The 22,630-nt window shown below is 41.8% G+C and overlaps 1 protein-coding gene across 2 annotated transcripts in view; it reads right to left on the reverse strand.

Moving 5' to 3' along the window:
* Window positions 1-4,036: 4,036 nt before the first annotated feature.
* Window positions 4,037-22,630, reverse strand: part of RBM28 (RNA binding motif protein 28) — a 29,365-nt gene continuing 10,771 nt past the window's right edge. For both annotated transcript variants that reach the window (XM_042923884.1, XM_042923881.1), the window contains exons 10-19: window positions 20,067-20,176; window positions 17,408-17,481; window positions 16,342-16,477; window positions 15,248-15,312; window positions 13,058-13,216; window positions 10,778-10,927; window positions 10,391-10,465; window positions 7,580-7,836; window positions 6,855-6,954; window positions 4,037-4,489 (exon numbers count right to left, since the gene is read on the reverse strand). In XM_042923884.1, coding sequence (XP_042779818.1) covers window positions 4,355-4,489; window positions 6,855-6,954; window positions 7,580-7,836; window positions 10,391-10,465; window positions 10,778-10,927; window positions 13,058-13,216; window positions 15,248-15,312; window positions 16,342-16,477; window positions 17,408-17,481; window positions 20,067-20,176 — 1,261 coding nt within the window. In that variant the 3' untranslated portion in view covers window positions 4,037-4,354. The remainder of the gene's footprint in view (window positions 4,490-6,854; window positions 6,955-7,579; window positions 7,837-10,390; window positions 10,466-10,777; window positions 10,928-13,057; window positions 13,217-15,247; window positions 15,313-16,341; window positions 16,478-17,407; window positions 17,482-20,066; window positions 20,177-22,630) is intronic.

The raw sequence follows: 22,630 nt of genomic DNA on the forward strand, positions 1-22,630 counted from the left end.
CCTTGAGGGTCTGGGCTCTGAATGTTTGGTTGGAAAAACTCTTTTCAAGGCTAAAACGTACCAAAGGATGTTTGGATGTATTCCGAAGAATGAATTCACATTCAGCCATAAAAAAGAAGGAAATCTTGCCATTTGCAGCAACATGGATGGAGCCAGAGAGTATAACGTGAAGTGAAATAAGCCAGTCAGAGACAGACAAATACCATATGATATCACTCATATGTGAATTCAAGAAGCGAAACAAACGAGCAAAGGAAAAAGAGAGAGAGACAAACCAAGACTCTTAACTGAAGAGAACAAATTAATGGTGACCAGAGGGGAGATGGGTGGGGGGATGGGTGAAAAAGGTGACGGGATTCCGAGTACATTTATCATGACGAGCACTGAGTAATGTATAGAATAGCTGAATCACTATATTGTACACCTGAAACAAATGTCACACTATATGTCAGCTATACTGGAATTAAAACTTAAAGAAAAAAAAAGAATGAATTCATACACTCTAACTGTAACAGAAACAGCTGACAGATCTCACTTCAAGACAGTGAAACATAATGCTAGCTGCAGGCTGACCCTAAATGAAGGGACTGTACATCCTGGGTCAGAGCGGATTCTTCAAGACCACCAAGTAGCCCCCCAAAAGCAAAGAAAGCACATAATCTTACAACTCTTTATGTAACCAGGCTACCAAGCAGGAAGATGCTACCGAAACCTGCCAGTCTGACTGATGGCGTTCGGTCTTGGATGTTAACAAAAGGTTTGTTGTTGTTGTTTAACTACGTACCTCCACCTTCATGTTTAATTCAGAAAATTCCATTCCATGAAACTTTAGGCCCTGAGGCAAAGAAGTGAGCACAACTCTTGTGCATTAATACTCCCAAGGCAAAGGTAAATGGAGCTGCCCAGATAACCTGTGGTAAGGTGTCCCTAAGGACGATACCATATAAGGAATCCGGTTGTTGAGAAAGTGATGACTGGTCCACATATCACTCATATCACTTTTTAAAAGAACTGAGCAATAACTTTCCAAGCAGTTGAACGAGGTTTTAAACATACTGGGTTGCTAAAGCTATCAGAAGAAGCATCCAGATCTAAGAGAATAAGGCAAAGCTATATGAATGAACCCCAATTTTTATCTATTCTAAATATTAATTTATACTTTTGAATGTTAATTATATATATTTGTATACCCCCAAAAAGTATCTGGTGAGCAGAGTTGGCAAAAGCAAAACAGGTTAGCTGACCGGCAGGTGGTAGATATTCTTACAGAATTATACCTTAATTATTATCATACCTATATGATTATTATATTATATACCTATATTATTATTATTATTATACTTTAATAAAGTATCTTACTCCCTCCACAGTGCACAGACCTTCCTAGGACAGAAGTGTGGCCAAGCTATTGTAAGAACATTTCAAACTCGCCAAGTCTCCAGTCTCGAGATAACGCTGGAGATACAGCCCCTGTCCTTTTGTTCTCTCCCAAGAAAGGTTTAAATATTTCCAGGGTCTTTCCTTTATCCATTTTTAAGTCAATAAAGGGCATTTTTGAGCATTCACTGCAAGATACTGCATTGACCATATCCCAAGGGTTGCAATGATTTTGAAGAAAGCATCATTTATTACAGCATCAGGTTGGACTGGAGAGTCCAGAACTTTGGACAATATTTCCAACTCTTCTCTGACCTACTGAGTACTGTTTCTTCCTCTGCCCATTTTTTTTTTTTTTTTCCATTCATAAAATATTTACTTATTACCTTTATGTGCCAGGTTCAATTCCAGGTGCTGTTGTCTCCAGGACCAATGAGAGATCAAGTTCCTCTCACAAAGCATACATTCTAACTAAGAGAACAAACAAATAATTTCAGATAGACCTGAATGCTAGAACAAAAATAAGCAGAGTAACACAGTTCAGTGACGGGGGCAGGACAGAGGGGAAGAAAAGCCCTTCTTTAGCCAGGAAAGAGCTCCAGGAGGGGTTTACAGCTCAGTTACAGATCTGAGTTGATTGGCAAAAGATCTGAGGGAAAAGCTCTCCAGGTGAAGGGAACAAACACAAAGGCTCTGAGGTGGCAGAGACAAAGGAACTGGAGGAAGGCCTGGTGGGAGAGATGGATAAAGACAAGTAGGGGAGGTGATAGGGGCTCCAGAACTGAGGGCACTGCATGTTACAGGAAGGAGTTAACATTTCAGCCAAAGTGAGATGAGAAACCACTGAAGGGTTTTAAGCAGGAGCTACACCATCCCAACCCTGGGGCAGACTTATTGAGGACCACATGTATGAAGGACACTAAACAGAGAATGAAGAGGTTTTCTCTAGAAAGGGGCCTCAGGGACCAGGGTGAGACATGAAGCACATCTTCAGGTCATCCTGGGGCCAAACATTAATGGGCTGGCCAATCCTTACCCCCTCCTCTAGCCCAATCCCCTGGAACTGGAATCCCCTGGCAATATCATGGACTTACTCCACTCGGACTGTTCCAGACATGGAGCAGCCACACTGAAGTTCTTCTAAAATCTGATTCCTTGTGACTTTTACTCATCTGCTTCCACGTATCCTTCTGGGCTCTACTAAAAGCTAATAAGACCCCAAGAATTCCCTTCTCAGGCACGTCAGTACGAGTTTCCTTGAGTTACTCATGTGACTTTTTAAACTTTTTATTATGGAAAATTTCAAATGTCCACAAAATCAGAGCTAATAGATAATCTCCATTTACCTACAACCAGCTTCAACAATAATCAACTCGTGACTCACTGTTTTCCGTCTGACATTTTTATTTCCTTCGCCAACTTGGTCATCACTTTTGTCTTACACATGTGCTCTGGCCAACCCAGAGTCCTAGCAGCTGACTCACCAGAGACATCCCATTTCCACTACAACAGCCAAACAGTCTGATTACACGTGTGGCAGCCACACTGTTGCTTCATCACGTGAATTCGGTGGACCCAACTTTCCCACCAGAACTTATGCAGTAGGGTTTTTGAACCCAAGTGAAGGAATTTATGTTTGTTCCCAGTGATTTTCACCTTATCAGGTTTAGCCCATTCCTCAGGCTATCATGATCTTTTTGGATCTACACTGGTATTTATTCACCATCCCTCCCAGCTTTTGCGATACCTCTAAAATTTTGGAAGTAACCAATCATCTCTATCCTGAGTTTAAAAGAGGAGTATGGGGGCACCTACCTGGGTGGCTCACTCGGTTGAGTGTCCAACTTCGGCTCCGGTCATGATCTCGCGGTTCTGGAGTTCAAGCCCCAGATTGGGCTCACTACTCTCAGTGCAGACCCCACTTCGGATCCTCTGTCTCCCTCTCTCTGCCCCTCCCCAAACTGTTCTCTCTCTCTCTCTCTCTCTCTCTCTCTCTCTCGCGCAAAAATAAAGAAAACATTTAAAAAAAGGAATATGAATTACAATGAATGAGTTAGAAAAAGAGTAGAGCCAAAAAGGATAAGAGAAAAACTTTACATTCCGTACGCTATAGATAAGAAACCTAAGGCTCAGAGAGTCTGTGTTTGGTTCAAGGCCACCCATTAGGTTAAGGGCAGGACAGGCTCGACCCTAGGCCTCATGCTCAGAGCTCCTTCCATCAGACCTTACCTCTGTAAGTCCTAAGGAGGAAAGAAAATGTGGGTTATCACCAGCTAGGCTAGTGTCTGTGGGGCACTGCAGACTGATTTCTACTCAACTACTAATAATAACCCACTCATCTGGCAAACAATGATCAGATGTTGCTCTCTGCCAGGACTCACTGCCCTCAGTGACTTTCCCAGTCACTGGGAGAAAGTGGGGGAGAGAGAGAGCAATCTCTCAGAGATTAGGCTGGAAATCATTTTTCTCCATTCTTACTTAATGCCTGCAGTATGTGGAACTATGTAACTGAATGAGAGGAAAGTCAAAAACGTTCATTAATAATAAAGGATTCACATCTACTAGAAATGATCATTTGTTATTAAAAAAAGCCACAAAAGATCTCATTTAAAGAAGACCCTTAACAAAATAGACATCTTAAAAATTCACCCCTCAAGAATGCTCTTTACAATTTTTTCCATTTGAGAAACAAAGGATTGAGTAACAGTTATAGACACAATTCACACAGTAACCTGGATAATACACAAGAAGCATCCAAATGTTTTTCTGAGCTTTCTCTTTGTGGGTCACTAATCACCCACCGGGGAGGGCCCAAAGTTCAAACATGTAGAGCCCAGGGGGCCTCTCACCAAAGTGGTGGTGAACTGGGTAGGAAAGGGAGTATCCTATCAGAGGATAACATGAGGGCGTGGAGGGAGATCTGGGAGCTTTACCAAGAAGTGCACAATCCAGCTTCTTATCCAGTCTGCTACCATCATCAACTATCAAACCATTTGCTCCTCTTCGCAAGAGGTACTCCTTTAGAAGGTCCCAATAATTTCTGCTTATACTGTTCGACCAGCTGGTTGAAGCGGATTTCAGTCTTATTTCCCTTAGCTTTTCTCCTAGGTGTCTATAAATGAAATAGGGAAAAACAAGATTATGAATTTCAAGCACTGAATATCACCTTACCCTTACCACCACCCAAGAGAGAAAATAAGAAATCCTGTTCACCACAAGAGGTGAACTTCCAGAGAGTGACCCTTAGAAAATGCAAAATGAATTGTCCACTGGCAAGAAACCAGACCAGGAATGCCTAAGAGAAGGGCCCCTCTAAAACACTGCAGGTGCTCCTGAGCTCTAGCCCTTAGATGCTCACGTGAGTCTTCTTGCAAAAGAGTCAGCCCAGAGTCTAGACCTTCTCGCTGGCCCTTTCCCTTAACAAGAATACTGCTTATGGGATTTCAGAGACAGAGCTCCATAAGATAGTACAACATGGATCAGACTTCCCAGAGACAGATTCCTTGAGGAGGAGGAGAAGCTAATGCTTCCTTTGCCCTTGAAACTTAACAGAAAGGGACTAGGGAAGGAGAAAAGAATGCTTGACCTCAGATGTTCAAGAATGTAGAACAACCATTTTCTACTAAAAGAAACTAGGGCTGCTTGGGAAAATGGCTAATGCCAGGGCCAGGGGAAAAATTATGTAAGATGAGCTGCAACATCGGGTTGTACCAGAAAGCAAGGACACTACCACAGACAGGCTCATATCAGAAAGCATCGAGAGCCACCCTGAAGGGCCTTCTGCTGGCCTAAGATGGGACAGGAATAATAACTATATTTGACTGAAACATATCAAGTATACAAAAACTTACGAATCTATGATACTAAAAAAATCTCACTGGTAGGGCACCAAATCACTACTCTGAAAACGGACAAAGAGAAATGAAATCAAGCATTTATCCTGCCTTTCCAACACAAATGGTATTGCATGGTAACCAAATAGTTGACAAGGGAAAATTCTTTTCTCTAAAGTTCTACTAAAACAATGTAGAAGAACTGAGGAAAAACAAAAACAAAAACGAACCCCTAAAAACCCACCATCTGGAACCCATATTGAAATCACAGATCTAGATAGCAATCGTCAGTATGTGCTAAAACCATCAGGTGAGAAGCTGATGGGAACTTTACAAACAGAAGACAGGCAGACAACCCCTAAGCTTACAGATCTACTGATCAACCCCTGAGCATCACTAAACGTGGGGCAACCAGACATTATGTGCCTTAGGGTGTCAACGCACCAGAAAGCACCCAGCACTACCCATGAAATACTCTTGCCAAGAAAAGTGAACTTTAGGGGCACCCGGCTGGCTCAGTTGGTGGAGCGTATGACTCTTGATCTTGGGGTTGTGCCTTCCAGCCCCATGTGGGGTGTAGAGATTACTTAAAAATAAATAAAATCTTTCAAAAAAAAAAAAGAAAATGGAACTTGACTCTAATCAAGCCGGGACATCTAGCTACCAGTTTACAGGCACTACATGGTTATCACAGGAACAAGTTAAATGATACCACAAGGAAGCAAGCAGCTAAAGTTAAAACGTAATACATTCTAAAGGGCAAATGATTCAGTTTCTCCAAGGAATTATCAGCATGGAAAAAAGGGAGGTGATAAGGAAGAGTATTATAGGGGGAAAAAAAGATTTAAGAGATATAAAAACCAAATGTAACGTGTGGACTCTTTCTGGACCTTGATTTGTACTAGCCAACTATAAAAGAACACTTATGAGGCAACTGGGGGCATTTTAATATGGGCTGCATATTAAATGATATTAAGGGCTTCCTATCAATTTCATTAAATATGAGAATGGCATAATATATGTATATTTTTAAGGCCTGGTAAGTTGGAGATGCATTCTGAGGTATTTTTCTGAGCAATATACCTCATTTTCTTATAAGGCATATTTACATGCAAAGCAGTTTGCTTTAATATGTTGTGGGCAGGGGACAGTATGTATGAGGAATAAATAAAATAAGATAATTGTTGAAATAGAGTAACTGATACACTTGATCTTCTCCACTTTTTTATTTATAATATTTATTTATTTTTTATTTATTTATTTTTCAACATTTTTAAGTGCTCTCTATACCCAATGTGGGGCTCGAACTCACAACCCTGAGATCGAGTCAGCCAGGTGCCCCTATTTTTTAACTTAATCTAATTTTTTTTTTTTTTTAAAGTAATCTCTATACCCAACATGGGGCTCAAACTCGTGACCCCAAGGTCAAGAGTTGCATGCTCTTCTGAGTTAGCCAGGTGTCCCAGGTTCTCTCCACTTTGAAAACTATATATTTACCTCAACATCCTCTATAAAGCTGTAGTCCTGCATGTAGATGCAATCCAGAAGCCCTTTCTTTTTGCTTAACTAATCAGGGCACAAAAGTGGCTGCCAGCCCCGGGCAGAGCTATGCTATACCAAAGCCCCGTGCCCTACAGAACTCACCTGCTTGGAAGGTAATTTCTGCTTCTCTTGCTTCTGCTGGTTTATCTGGGGCTTTGGCTTTTTGGGAGGGAGAGACTTCACTTTGCCTTTGTCCCGGAGCCTGAAATAAGAGGTCAAGTAAGTGTCACTCTGAGTTCTTCCTCTAACTGGCACCTCTGAGGCTGTCTAAGCCAGAAGATAAAATTCCTTTTCTAACACTGGCTCTAAGTCCATGACAAGTCATTCTAAAAAAGAATACTGTAACAGAATATCCTAAGGCTCAACATTTGTATATGTTCTTGTTTCAGCTTAAAACCTCACAGGATCCTCAAAAACCTTCACTTATTTAACAAATACTTTGTAAAGACTGACTTTTGTGGATAGCACTAATCTGTTGCCTCAAATAGGATCTGCAAGATAACCTTGAGTAGGTGGGCCTCAGCCAACAGAGACAGCCCTGCGGATGGGAGGAGGCTCTTCAGGAGAGGGAAAAAGGCACGAAGGCCTGCCCTAGAAGGCTGCCCCGAGGTCCCCTCTGCTAGTGCTTCTTCCAGCCTCCCGGTGGTCCAAGAGCACATCTCCGCTAGTGTAGAGATGCCTGCACACGAACCCCTCGTGGGGGACTGACACGGTACTAAACATCCCTTTCATCCAAACAAAAGCTACAATAGGAAAGCATTAAGTGAGAACAAACCCTTTTAGAAGCCACCCACTGCTCTATGCCACAGTCCTGCCTGTGGCCTCACCTGATTTTGGGGCCTCGGTGTGAGGGGAGCACCAGGACCTTCCTTCTCTTCTTTCCATCAGGCAGCTCCACCTGCTCCACTTCAGCCTTGGTCTGGAACCCCGTCCACGAGGTAGAATGCGCCTTTCCCTTCTGCTCCAGGGCGGCCTTGCTTTGTTCCTGTGTGTGGTTTTGAGCTGCTTTCCGCTGCCGGTCTTTTCCAAGCACTGGCTGTTCCTGCTGGGGCTCGCCAGTTGCAGGCTTGGATTTCACTTTTTGCTGCATAAAACAAGAGACTGCCATCCGGTTTCTGGATGAGGCTTATTTGCTGGAAACACTCAGCAGAAAAGGAGCTTTATGTGAGCGTAGTGAAAGCAGGGGACTTCTTCCCCTGAATAGTTACAAATTATAGGAAAGTGAATACATAGTAACAGATGGTTACCAGTTTGGGGGACATGAAACCACTACTTCCCTCCCCATATGCAGAGACAGGGGAGAGTACATGTATGTCCACGACTCAAAAGCCAGTAGGAACATGCCAGTAGCATGGGACAATTACCAAAGGTGTAACACATGTGTGAGAGGAATCCCAGAGGGAGAAGAAATATTTGAAGTAACCGGGTTGAAAGTTTTCCAAACTTAGTGACAGATACTAAACCACAGATCCAGGAAGCTCAGCCAAATATATACCAGTAACTCTACACCCAGCCACATCATACAAAACTGCAGAAAATTAAAGACCAAGTGAAAATCTGGAAAGTAGCTGGGGGGAGGGGGAGGGTAGAGAATACCTTACCTACAGAGGATTACACTGAACTCTTCAGAAACCATGTAAGAAAGAAGAGAACACAGAAATATTTAAAGTTTGGGGCGGGGGGAGTCACCAACTTAGAATTCTGTATCTAGTATAATTATCATTCAAAAGTGAAGGAGAAATAAAGATTTTCTCAAAAAAAGAAATAAAAACCACACACACACACACACACACACACACACACACACACACACACCAAAAAACTAAAGGAAGGAATCTGTCACCAGGGGACCTATCTTGCAAGAAAGGCTAAGTGAATTTCTTCAAAGGAGGAAGACGACCTAGGTCAGAAACTCAAATCTACATAACGAAAGGAAGAACACTAGAGAAGGAATAAATGAAGTGAAGATGCGGAAAAGATGCTATGAGAAGGAAGGCATAAGGTGTGTTACAGATTTATGTTGCACTGTAGTAGAAGAAGAAAAAGCAGATTCACATGAAATTAGTGTAATAATTGACACAACAAAGATCTGCTATGAGCCTGTACTGTGCCAGTGTCAGTTTCTAAGGTAAGGGTCCAGAGGGAAAGAACAGTGTTTCCCTTTCAGTACTTTCAGCCTAGTGGAGACAAGAGACACACAAACAAAGCAAAGTGAAAAACTAAAGATCTTAGGGAAATTCACGAAAGTACAAGTAAGGAGGTCTTACCTCTTCTGAGAGAGGTAGAAAAATGCTAGAGGAAGCACATTTGATCTGCACATGAAAACTGTGTAGAAGTATCCTTGAGCCAAGGGAAAGGGGCAATTTTACACAGAAAGAGCAGTATGTACACAAGTATAGGCAACAAAAGAGCCATCTGAGTAGTTTTCTAAGTCACTAGCTTCAGAATCACTCCACAGCAACAGCTTACAGCAGTAAATAAGTCTATATCTAGAACAACAAAGCTGCCTTGAACAAGAACCAGATCCCAGGTTTTCCGACCCAAGACCACTGTATTAACCACCGAAACTGCTCTTCTATTGGTCAGTCCACCGTACACACCACAAAGAGTACAAATATTTGGTATATAAGCAAGTTAAGATACGCCATCAATGGAGGCCGTAGGAGTTATGGTATCAAGAATAACCTGGCCTCCTACGCCCTGGGGCAAGATGGGTAAGAAAATGAGTGCTGACTGTGTGCTGACCATGCACTGTTACCACTTAATCCCTGGCAATCATGCGAGGTAGATGCTGTTGATCCTATTTTACAAACGAAACTGAAGCTGAGAAAGGTACTAACTTGCTAAGGAACTCAGAGGAAGAGCCTGAGCCCGACCATGACCGTAAGTATTCCTGTGCTTGTTCTTTCCTTGACACCACACTGGCTTAAAAACAACACTAAAACACTATCAGGCATCACACTTCTGGAGCCATCTAAGAATTCTGGAAGAGATAGATGAAATCTACAGCAATGTAAAACTTTCATCTGGGCCACTACCTCTGACATGTACCATCACCAAACACTGTACTGGCATTGCTCATCGCTAATAATATCAGCCTGATTCTCCTCTCTCCTTCCTTTCCCTCCTGTGGAACTATCACAGGATAGGCTAGCAGAGGAGAAGATGGCCTGAGAGTTCTAGGGAACTAAGAGTAAAGGGTAACAAAGAACCAAATCAGGTAGAGAGACCTATTTCAAGGGTGCAGAACCACAAACCGAACAAAACAGGAGTTTAAATATATTGTTTTAACTGAAATAGTTTTTTTTTTAAGCTTATTTATTTATTTTGAAAGACAGAAAGTGTGCACGCGAGTAGGGGAGGCGCAGAGACAGAGAGGAAGAGAGAATCCCAAGAGAGAATCTGCACTGTTGGTGCAGAGCCTGATGCAGGGCTTGAACTCACAAACCGTGAGATCATGACCTGAGCTGAAATCAAGAGTTGGACGGACACTTAACCAACTGAGCCAAGGTGTCCCTGAAACAAATTGTTTTAACTGAGCTGTACACTTAAAAATAGTAAATTTTATGTTATGTGTATCTGACCACAATTAAAAACAAACAAACAAACAAAAACAGAAAAACATTTCAATGCTGTACCAGGCTGCGCTGAATCCTCAGTTCCTTTATTTTAAGTTTCCTTCGATCTTCCAAAGAGAACTCCACTATCGGTCTCTGTGTCAAAAGGAAAATGTCATTCAATAGATTTCTTAATTTCTGAGTGCAATGATCTAAGCTGTCCTCCACTACTCCCCTCTCTCCTGCTCACTTACTCTACTTAAAGGTAGGGGGCCAGTTCTGCAAGCAGGCTGTCCAATTTAGATTTCAATTCCTTCTAATCATCAGCTGAATCACTGCTATTCCCTCCACCGACTGGCTACTCTTCCCCACCACACACAAGTCAGAGGACACTGGACATAAAGGAGAGAAATGGTTTTCTGCAAATGGCCCTCAGAGGATCAGGTCTCCCCACAGGAAAAGGCTCACCTTCAGAGGCCCAAAGATCTCGGGATTGTTGTTGATGTGGCGAAGGGCTGTCAGGGCATGCTCGTGCTCCTGGAACTCTGCAAAGGCGTAGCCCAGGGACTGACCCTTAACCTTTCCATGAGCTCCTTTGAGATCTCGCATCACCCTACACTAAGAGTACAGCAAGAAAACAAAAATCCTTGATTACAGGATAAGGACATGAACAGATTCACTAAGTAATCAGGTTACTGGAACAGAATCCTGATCTATATCACCATCACAACAGTCATACTGGAAAATATACTTACCAGTGTCTGTCTTAATAGAATACACCTACTAGAAAGCACAAAACCAATTAAATAGATACCTTCTGGCTTTCTAAGAGTTTACAGAGACCAACAAAAACCTATATATAAGCACGTAAATAAAACAAACTTCCTCCCCCCAAAATTATGACAGCTAACTGCTAATAATATAAGTTGAGAGGTTTATAGAACTTTAAACTATACAAGTTATCACTGAGGATGAAGCACCATCCATAGATCTCATCACTGAAGAAACCACTGAAAAAGGAAATTACTGAAGAAGGGAAAGAAGGCCTGACGGCTTTAGTTAAGAAATACATTCAGGTGTGGGGAAGAACCTGCCTAACATATAACCTAGAAAAACAGGAAGAAGCTTCAGCTGGCTTTGCTCAGAGCTCAGACTGTCTCTGGTGTGATGTTTCCCTAAATCCTTTACTTCAATGTAACAAGCATCCTGGGGCATTGAAGATACCATATCATAGCAGTCTATCTTAGGATACTGTTTATATGCTATTACTCCTAGAAGCTGTAGTTACCACATAATGGAGAAATGTAGGTATTAAGGACATGTGGATGCTGCATTTGGTATACTTCTGGTACTTCTCTGTCCCTAGAGCTGTGCCATGTACTGTAGAGAAACCAAGAAAAGCATAAAATGAGGTTCCTGTCCTCAAGAAGCTTATAATCTTGCTGACATACTATACCTTCATGAGGTGAGCATATGAAAGAATTAAAGAGAAAATTCAATACAGTGCAAACACCGTAAACTCCTAAATTTTCCTAACTGATGATATACAGGCACTTACTAAGTATCGTGGATGCTGATATGAGAAATTTCACAAGTGACCCCTACACCAGTAACACTTTGAACAGTTTTACTAAGAGCAGTGTCAGATATGTGCTGATATGTCCACATTCTCTCATGTAATTCCCCAAATACTAATGCCATACGTTTTAAGAGATTTTCCAGGATTAGGAAAACAGCTTATAGTCACCAATCAGAGCAAAGCAGATTTATAATACCGGCTACGTTACTTATTCAATAGGTACTGATGAGAGATGACTATGTTCCAGGTACTCTGCCAAGGACTAGGAACAGCGGGATACCTACTCTCCAAGAGCTCAGGGTGGTCGGGAGAAATGACTGGCAGACAATTACAGGACAGTGTAATAGTAAGTGCTATGACAAAGGTTTACAGAGGGTGCTGTGGGGGCAGGGGAACAGTGTCTGCACTCACTGTGTAATCAAGTCTTGGTCTGAATCCAGTGTTTGTCTAATACAACTGTTGAAGACCCGTGTGGCTCTCTGTGCTTACCACATACCACTGAGAACTCTTTTTATACAGTACCGGCCTAAATGGCAGTAAAATGTTCTTCTAAAGACCAAACTACACAGATTATTTTCTCTGCAAAAAAATTAACATTACAGCACCTGCTATGATGCTGAGCACATAGCAAGCATGCAAATTAATTCATGAGGCAGACACTTCCTCGCATTCTGCTGCAACTTGGACAGTGTGTGTGAAAGGCCGTTCTTTTTTTTTTAAGACTGTCATTTAAAGTTTTTCTTTATTTTGAGAGAGAGAGAGAGAGAGAGAGGGAAGGGGCATGAGGGAGGGGCAGACAGAGAGAGAGAGAGAGAGAGAGGGAGAGAGAGAGGGAGAAGGCACATGGGGGTGGGGCGGGGGGCGAGAATCCCAACCAGGCTCTGTGCTGTCAGCACAGAACCTGACTCAGGGCTCAATCCCATGAACTGTGAGATCATGACCTGAGCCAAAATCAAGAGTCAGATGCTTAACCAACCGAGCCACCCAGGTGCCTCTGAAAGGCAGTTCTAAGAAGAGAAAATAAACAAGCAAACGTGAAAACTACCTTAACTGTTGACAACGTGTCCAAAAAAACGGCTGTCAATCTGCTAGCACCACAGTCTGAAATAAATGCTCAAAACGACCCATGATGAGTACTGAAGTTGTGGGTGGGCAGGGCCAACTCTCACCTCCTTGAGGCGCACCCCTTTTTCCCCTCGTGTGGCATTCAGCAGCAGCTTTCTGAGCTCTTTGTCATCCACAGCCTTTGGGAGGTTGTGCAGGCAGAGTCTGGTCTGGGAGACAAAGATATTCTGGTCCTTGAGTTTCTGATGTTTCAGCAGCTCAAACTGAAAGAACAATAAACTGTTAACAATACAATCTACCTTTTAAAAATGCAGGTTCCTAATTCTCCAAAAGGAACAAACTGTGACCTCCCCCCCCGCCCAAATCCAATAACCACGCATATAGAAAAAAGAAATCGCCCACCCGCAGCCTTATGATGTGTAGCCTAGGGAAAGACAGGTTCAAAGAGGCCAGATGGTGGGTATGTGGTAAGATCATGGGCTCTGGATTCAGACTAAATTAGAAATCCATCCTAACTGGAGAAGTTACATGAAATTTTTTAAGCCTCAGTTTTTCCCCCTACAAAGTGGAACTGTAGATGAAAATACCAATCTCTCAGCACTGATGTGAGGCTGAAATGAAGTAATACACAAAAAATCCCAAACTCAAAAGCTGGCCTAAAGCAAATAATACATAATCCTGTGGTTAACGTCTATGCCCAGTCCTTATCTGTCCACCAACTCAAACTAATTTTCTAGTTTTTCCAAAAGGATGTGGAATTTATTTACAGAATACTTGCTAGAATGTTGTCTCGACTCTGCCACCTTGAGGCAGAAGACTGTCTATGATCACAGAGATGAGTTCTGCTTCTAGAGCACTGGCCTCAAGGATGTTGCACCAGTCCCAGGGGTCCACTCTCCAAAGTGAGAGGATAACATTCTTTTCCTGCTTTGTTTTTAAAATTAGGTTAGTAGATGGGGGCGCCTGGTTGACTCAGTCGGTTAAGCGTCCAACTTGGGCTCAGGTCATAATCTCACTGTTTGTAGGTTTGAGCCCCGTATCAGGCTCTGTGCTGACAGCTCAGAGCCTGGAGCCTGCTTCAGATTCTGTGTCTCCCTCTCTCTCTGCCCCTCCCTAGCTCCTGATCTCTTTCTTTTTCTCTCTGTCAAAAATAAATAACATTAAAATTTTGTTTTTAATTAGATTAGTAGAAAAAAAGTTTTAAATTAAATTTTTTCTTTAATCAAGTCTCATTTCTGCTGTTCCTTATTTGGTAAAGGTCCTAACAAATTACAAAATGATCAGATTCTCTGAAAATGAATATTAAAGGGTTATTCGAAGTGGCTCTCATGCCTACGTTCAACAGTCTTAAAAGAAACTGTGAATTATGATGCATATAATGCAGTGAGTTTTTTGCTAGAAAAATTCATTCTAAGGGAAAATTAAATGTGTCACTATCACATTGTGATAGGCAATGTGATAAAGGGCATATAATGCCCCCCAAACACCATGGTTTCCAGATGTTCACTACTAAAAAAGTTGTGAACGTGAGTCTAGAAACTGTACACCGAAAAAACACACTGCCTCTTGGTGTCATTATATTCTCATCTCTGTTCTCCATCTCTGTACCTTCAGGCTCCAAAGCTAATTGTCTTTTTTTTTTTTAACATTTATTTATTTTTGAGACAGCAGATACAGTGTGATTGGGGGAGGGGCAGAGAGAGGGAGACACAGAATCCGAAGCCGGCTCCAGGCTCTGAGCTGTCAGCACAGAGCCCGACACAGGGCTCGAACTCACAGGGAGATCATGACCTGAGCTGAAGTCAAGAGTTGGCCACCTAACCAATGAGGCACCAGGCACCCCCTAATATGATTTTTCTAATCTGAACATAACCTCCTACCAAAAAAGGACATCTTAACTCTTCCAAGAACCCCATCTACCTCTTTCCCTACTAACTCCAGCCTATTCTCATCTTCCTTTCTTACGTCATTCTGTATTTACACTGACACCTAATTATACACAGCCTTGGCTTCCATGCTGTAGAAAGCACACTATATGGCCAACACTTACTGCTGGGCATCGGGAAATTACACAATAAGACCCAGTCCTTATAATGGCATACAATGCTCATGTATTATGTTCAGTGTTGGCTTCTTTGCTGTTTCATCTGTATGTTTTCCTCTAACAAGAGCATAAGCAGGGTCTGTGACTGATGCTTAGCTCTCTGATAAGCACCTCCAGCATTCAACAGTTATTATTTACTGATTTGTACGAAGTCATGCAGATCCCGTAGGCTGGCGCCTAATCTACCCACCCGTTCTCTTTTGGCCATATCAGCGGCGCTCACACCCTCAGCAGCCTTAGTCCCAGCACGAATCACTGCAGAAAGAGGGAAAAAGGCCAAGACATCAGCAAGGGAATTTTCACTGAGCAACAAGAGGAATGTGATTTGAATGATGCAAGCTCTTTGTACAGGCCCAGAGGACTATGCTGGCCAGGACATAGTGGCATTTGGGTAGGTCCAGAAATAGGCTACAGGGCTAAGTTCTCAGCTCTGAGCTGCTCTCAAGGACTAAAAACTGAACATTTTGTGAATTTGTTCCTTTTCTCCTTCCCTCCCCTCAAAAACTTCATGTGCATGCCCGAAGTCTAATGGAAAGGCCTAGAGGAAGGCCTGAAAGGAAGTACATTTTAGATATTTGGAATACAAAACCGCTCTACTTGTAACCTGCCCTTGGAATTTTACTGTCCCTCATGTACTAAGTACTGTACTTAGTCCTGCCAGTAGAAAGCAGTGAGTTAAGCCATCCTGAAAACAGCAATATGGCCATAAGAGGCCTAGAACTGAAGGCTAACAGCCTTACATCACCAGTCCAGGCTGTGCAGCTGTGCAGCAGGTGGGCTGACAAATACTGCATGACCTAGAGGAAGGGATTTTTTTTTTTTAATTGAAGCTAATTTCTGATTATCTTTCTGACATTAAAGGAAAGGTACTGAACACACAATTTATATTCATAATCCAAAAAAGCAATAATTTTAGTGATAATTTTCAACTCCTTCAGGAAAATTATCAGAACTCATGACAAGAAGCAAAGGCAATTTGAATTTTTCCTCCCTCTTTGCCCTGCTAATCCTCTGATCTAAAGGTCTAAAAGCTAGCAGGCAGACAAGAGATGGGCGAAGTCTTCCTAACAGAAAGCTACATCAGCTAAAGTGGAATAATATAATGCTGTTATATTATAAGCTATAGTGTTATATTATAAGCTAAAGTGGAATAATATAATGCTGGTAAGGAGGACATGTGGGTTTTCAATTTGAAACATGCCCCCAAACATCCTACTGCTGCTCACTGCCACTGCACAGGGCCAGCTACTCAAGCCTGGTTCACAGCTCCCTCCCACTACTCACAGCCTTCTCTGGCCAGGTAAAGGTTCCGGGTTCCAGTTGGCTTCTTCACCTTCTTTGTCTGGAGCTTTGCAGCCTCGTCACGCGTCACGGCCAAGTCGATTCTGAGCAGTCGGCCATCCAGTTTAAGCCCACCGCCCTGTAACAGACCGCAACTCTCTCTCTCAAAAGTCATAATGGGTAGAAATTAAGCACCTAACAAGGAATGCCAAGGAAAGGGAAAACAGCAAACCCCAATTATGCTGTGGAACCCAACCCCTAGGATGTTTTAGCCCAGGCGGGTGCAGGTGGACCACTGAGTCTAATACTTAGTATAGCTGTGCAAAAGGCCACGTGTAGGGGTGCCTGGCTGGCATGGTCGGTAGAGCATGCGACTCTTGATTGCAGGGCTGTGAGTTCAAGCCCCACGGTGGGTGTGGAGCCTACTTAATTTAAAAAAAAAAAAAAAAAAAAAAAAAGCCACGTGTACACTTAGGGCAGTTAGCAGTAATTTATTTTATAGGAGTTGATTAGTACCAAAGTAGGCCCGAATTAAAGAAAATGATCTTTAAATTCTAAAGAAAGCTAACAAAATGGTAGTGTTAACTCTACTTAAGAGAATTTAAGAGATAATGGCAATACAGGATAATTTATCTCAGAACAATTTATAGTTGGCTATAGAACACACAGAAAAATTCTCCATCACCCATACATTTTCTCTCATTTACTCCACTTCATAGATGACCTTAATCCCTTCTTGTCCCAACCTTTCATGTCATCAGCCTAGGATAGAGGCTGACGTACAGACAGTAATCAATAAACATTAGATACATTTTTAACCTGTTTCCTTACTTATAAAATAGGTATAATAATTTTACTTACGTTACATACCCCTGTAGAAGTGATATAAGGATTAAATAAGGTAATACATATAAAGCTCAGTGTCTAACACACACTAAGTTCTCAGTAAGTGTTGGCCTTATCTTATTACATTATTGACAGTAATCATCAAGCTGTATGTGAACAGCAGACTCTGGCCTTTGGAGCCATTATCCCCTAAATTATGGAGTAAAAGAAATGTCCTCCTTACCTCAGTCTCTGGAGAAGCAGCTTCAAGGCATTTCTGCGCTGCTTCTTGAGTCATGAACTGGGCAAAGGCACAACCTGCACAGAGACAAAATTAAGTGACATGCCAAACTCCCCTGGCCCACCAGGGTGCCAAAGATAACACTACACGTGGCGGCAGCCTGAGACAAAGTGGGCAAGACTCCCATCTTGTTAGGGTGCTACGAACAGGCACCGTGTCGGGCACTGAAGGTTCAAAGGCAGACAAAATAGGACAGGTGCTTATCATGAAATTTTACTATTACTTCATCATCTTTTCCAATGCTTCTTAGAACTTCGGTCTCACCATCGCTCTCCTTGGTAAGAAAAAGCCACAAGATATGGTAGAGAAATTCCACTCGATTCAGCATCACTTACTGCTTGCCTTTTAGAGGAGTAAAAAATGAGGCAGGAACCACTTAACCTGAAATTAATTACATATCTCACTGTCATCAAAGCTACGTGGGAGACATCAGATATGGGCAGACTGACCTCTTGGAGTCAAAGTCCCTGGCCTCTATCGCATGAATACAGCAGTGAACCAGAAAGCCATAAGCTCAATTCCTGACTCATACTCTAGAATTTGCAAAGGCACACCTCTGACTGGTTAGATGCAGGGCCAATCAACCCATCCTAATTTCTGCTACTGATAAAAAGCAGTTTTTATAAGCAAAGAAAAAAAGTTCACCTTATAGTAGACTCCAAAAAAGAAATACAAGTCTCATAATATTTTGCTAGTATTCCTTTATACAAATTTAAATATTCCCTCGTATATGAAAAAAATGTCAAACTTCCTAGAGCTACTGGGGCACTGATTGATCTTTTGTCCCCTACAAGAATGAATGGCAGCAGACTGACACAACACATGTGGCAGGTTGACCCAAAAGTCACCATCTAGGTGAGGTCTTCCCTGCCTCTTCCAGGCAGAGCCAAGTACCCCCCGCCCTCATCCCCCTCAGTCCTCCAATCACATCTCTCTATTACAGCACTGGTCAGGTGGCATTATCCCAAACAGAACGAGTGTCTCAGGAGTAAGGCCCATGTTTCTTGGCTGTTTCTATATTGCTAGCACCTATCATAGTGTCTGGCATTAACAGACACTCAATAGAAGAAACGAACGATACAGAAAGAAAGAAAGGAAGATGGAGGAAAATGTTTCTAATAGGCAGAATAGCTTATTCATCCAATTTGAAGAAAATGTGTACTTCTCTCTGAATGGGTAAGAATTTTATTACTGGAATTCCCAGGGTCAGTATTGGGTTTAGACTTAACACTTTCCTAAAGTCTAAATTTTTAGCTCTCCTAGACAGCAAAATGGCATGCTGACAGAGATAAATGGTAGGAGGAGGCCAAGGCTGTGTGAGTAGGCAAAAAAATTTAGTATGAGCTAGAAAAAGACAACACGTTAAAAAAATAATGAAAACTATGCTTACTAAGATTATTAACTCTGAGCTAATATTAATAGACCAAGAAAGAGACTGAGCAAGTTAAGTATTGACTACATTCTGAAAATACCCACCCAATACACTACTGCGCTCAAAAAGAAACAAAAGATATCATCAAAGTAAAGCAATATCCTACAGTACTTGGACCATTCTATGCAATTCTAGTCATCTGTTTTTAGAAAAACATACTGGAAATGGAGAAGGTCCAAGAAGTATAGTTGAACATTAAGAGTTGAAAGCACCTTAAGTGATTACTCTAGTTGAACCCATTCATTTTACAGATAAGAAAATGAAGCCCGCAGTGGTTAAACAATTTGCCAAAAATCACCCAGCTGGTCTATGGCTCAGCTGCAATTAGATCCCTAATCTCCAGGAAGCAGTTCAGTTTTCTTTCCATCATACTGCCCTATTTATATCTTTTTGGCTAAGCAAAAACCAAAAACAATCAGGTTTCATCAATTTGGAAAGTAAGGTTTAGAATAGAGGTTCTGTGAATCCTTGAGCAGATTCCAGAGAGCCCACAAACCCTCAGAAGTGGCATTTTTCTGGAGAGAGGTTCATAGCTTTTGCTAGATCTCAAAGGAATCAAGAATCAGAATAAATTAAGAACTCACTGCTTTAGGAGAATGATTGCAGTTGATGAAATCAAAGATCATGAACAGGCTGTAAAGATGCTGCTTACCTAACAACAGTATACTAAAAGGAATTGTGGCCAATCCTTAAAGTTCAAAAGAAATAGCTTTAGGAAAAAAATCTAAGGCAGCAGTCCTGCTATACACAGTTTTCCTTCTGACTATTGCTGCTGCAACAAAATTTCTGTTAGCTTCCATCTCTAACAAAAGCAACTGAAAAAGATCCCAGTAATTTCAAGCAATGTGGAATGATTAATACCCATGAGATGCTATCACATTTGAAATTCAAAGGAGAACAACAAATGGAATTCATTACCCTAAAGTAAATAAGCAAGGGCTTAAAAAGCTTAGACAAAATTGTGGCTGGCAGCACCATTAAAGATGCTGAGTGTGATATCTTAGAAGACAACCTCAGAATGTCCTTGGTGCTTCTATGGGCCACAGAAACCCGGGCTGGGTAGACCGTAGACCCCTCAGAATGGCACACGTTGTGCTCTCATGTAACCTAGTCAGTCCCCATGGCAGCAGTCTCAACCTTTTTAGGACCTGCCAAGCTGACAGCAAATACCTTTAGAATGCTCTGTGTCTGGATGTAAGACGACACGGACGTATTTGAGATCTCCAAATTGCTGGAGGAGCTCCCCGAGTTCTTCTTCCTCTGAGTCAAAAGACAGGTTTCTATGGAAGACAGGTCACAAGAAAAGCCAATTACAAAAGTGAGATCCTGTGTTCTAGTACAAGGTAAGACACAAACTGAAGTGGCACTCTTGCTCACGGCCACCCTCTCTTGTTCGGGAATAGTACCGATGCACAGGGGCGGCCTCCACCAGCTTAGCCTCTGCTGTGTGACTCTGTCCCTCAGCCATTATTGGCTGGCCTTTCTGCGTCTATCAGATTCTCTCCCCCAGGAATTTAAAACTTGAACAGGCATATAAAAAGACCAGAAGCGAAGATGTAGATTCATTTCAAAATAGCAGTACTCAACCCAAAGGAAACTCCTGGGAAGCTGAAATCTGAAAATATTCTATAGATTGATCTGGGTGGTGGTTACATGGACATATATGTATGAAAAATGTCACTGCACTGTATGCCTAGATTAATGCACTTTACAGAATATATGTTATACCTTAAGAAGGAATAAAAAAAAAAAGGCAGTGTCCCCAGAGAAAAAACCCCCAGCCTCCTACAACTAGGGCCCCAAACATCCCAGATTTTCATCTCCTTAAGGTTTGTTTGACACCTTTGATTCTGTGAGCCACCCATGTTCATCCAACAAACAGACTTTTTCACTTAAATTGACCAAAGTTAGTTTCTCTTACTACAACCAAAAGAGCAGGCTAATAAGAAAAGTCAAGATACACGTGTGTGTATCTAGCTCTCTCAATTACTCACTTCCCCCCCTGCATTGCTGTGAAAACTAGGTTTCAGTTAAAACTATATAAAAGTCAGAAAATCCTAAAAACAAAAAACAACAAACAAACAAAATCCTTCAATAACTCAAAAGCAAAACAAGGAAAAGTTTACTAGCTACATGCAAAACAAGAAAAGAATAAGTATTTCTCTCGACGTAATTAAAAAATGTTGGAAGACTTTGTTCTACTAAATTTCAATACATTCTAAAGATCCTTCATTTTCCCAGCTATGAACATCCATCCAGGGTAAAAACAAACAAACAGTCCCAAATAAATATCTATAATTTTACTTCTCTTAGACTCAGTTAACAACCCCATAAACAATTCCATCTTATGAAGTAATCGAGACAAAAAAATGATGTTCTGCAATAAGACATATCCTAGCCACGTAATTTTTTCTAATTTGCATTATGGGGAGTTTTCTCTCTCCCACCTCTTAACTTTCCTCAGTTTTGTGTTTTTTTTAAAAAAAAATTTTTTTTTAACGTGTTATTTATTTTTGAGACAGGGAGAGACAGACCATGAACAGGGGAGGATCAGAGAGAGGGAGACACAGAATCTGAAACAGGCTCCAGGCTCTGAGCTGTCAGCACAGAGCCCGACGTGGGGCTCGAACTCACGGACCGCGAGATCATGACCTGAGCCGAAGCTGGCCGCTTAACTGACTGAGCCACCCAGGCGCCCCCCTCAGTTTTTTATTAATTAAAAGATGTAGGAATGTTAAGAAATGGTATCCTTGGGATTGAGGTCACAGGCTCTTAAGTGTGACAGTTCTTCCTTCCTATCAGACAGAATCCTCTACAAACACAAAATTATTTATATGGCCAATTCCAAACAGTAAAAACAACTATGGAGAGACACTGTGTTAAGGCAGAAAATGGGCTACAGCACGGCTTGTATAGGTTAAACCCACCTTTATAATAGCTATGATGTGGGCATGTGTGTGGGTGTTCTCTGAGTAATAATTAAGGTTAATATTTTTGTGTGTGTTTTTGCTCACTTATTTCCTCAATTTCCCACAATAAGCACAAATTACTTGTGTATAAAAACAATCTTAAAAGACTACAGGAAGGGGCTCCTGGGTGGCTCAGTTGGGTATGCGTCCAACTTTGGCTCAGGTCACGATCTCATGAGCCCCACATCGGGCTCTGTGCAGACAGTGCGGAGCCTGCTTGGGATTCTCGCTCTCTCTCCCTCTCTTTGCCCCTCCCACGCACACAACACACTCTATCTCAAAATAAATAAAACTTAAAAAAAAAAAAAAAAAAAGACTTTACAGGCAGAAAGAATACACATCTTTAAAATAAGACCCAAACAGCCCTAGTACATTGGCACTTAAGAAAAGACAAGAAGGCATGCCTGAGGTATACTGAAGACAGCCTGACTCTGTGAAAAGGCCAATCTACCACAGACTAAAACGGCAATGACAACATAAAATAAAACCTATTTCCACCTGACTCCCTCCTTAAGTTTCCCTGGAAACAGATGAGATGCCTTATTCTATTCTGGATAAAGGTGAGTTGGCAAGAAGACAGAAATTACTGGAGACAAGTGATGTCACCTCTCCCCAGTACTTCCCCTAAAACAAAAGCCAGAAGCAAAATGTTTCTAACAGTTGAAGAATTGATTTGTTCCAAATGATGCTACCCAAGTTACAAAGAATGAAATGTAAATGAGGATAAAATATGAAGATCCCTGCTATTTATCTATTTATCTTCTG

This window comes from Panthera leo, chromosome A2 (assembly GCF_018350215.1).
Source record: "Panthera leo isolate Ple1 chromosome A2, P.leo_Ple1_pat1.1, whole genome shotgun sequence".
NCBI lineage: Eukaryota > Metazoa > Chordata > Mammalia > Carnivora > Felidae > Panthera > Panthera leo.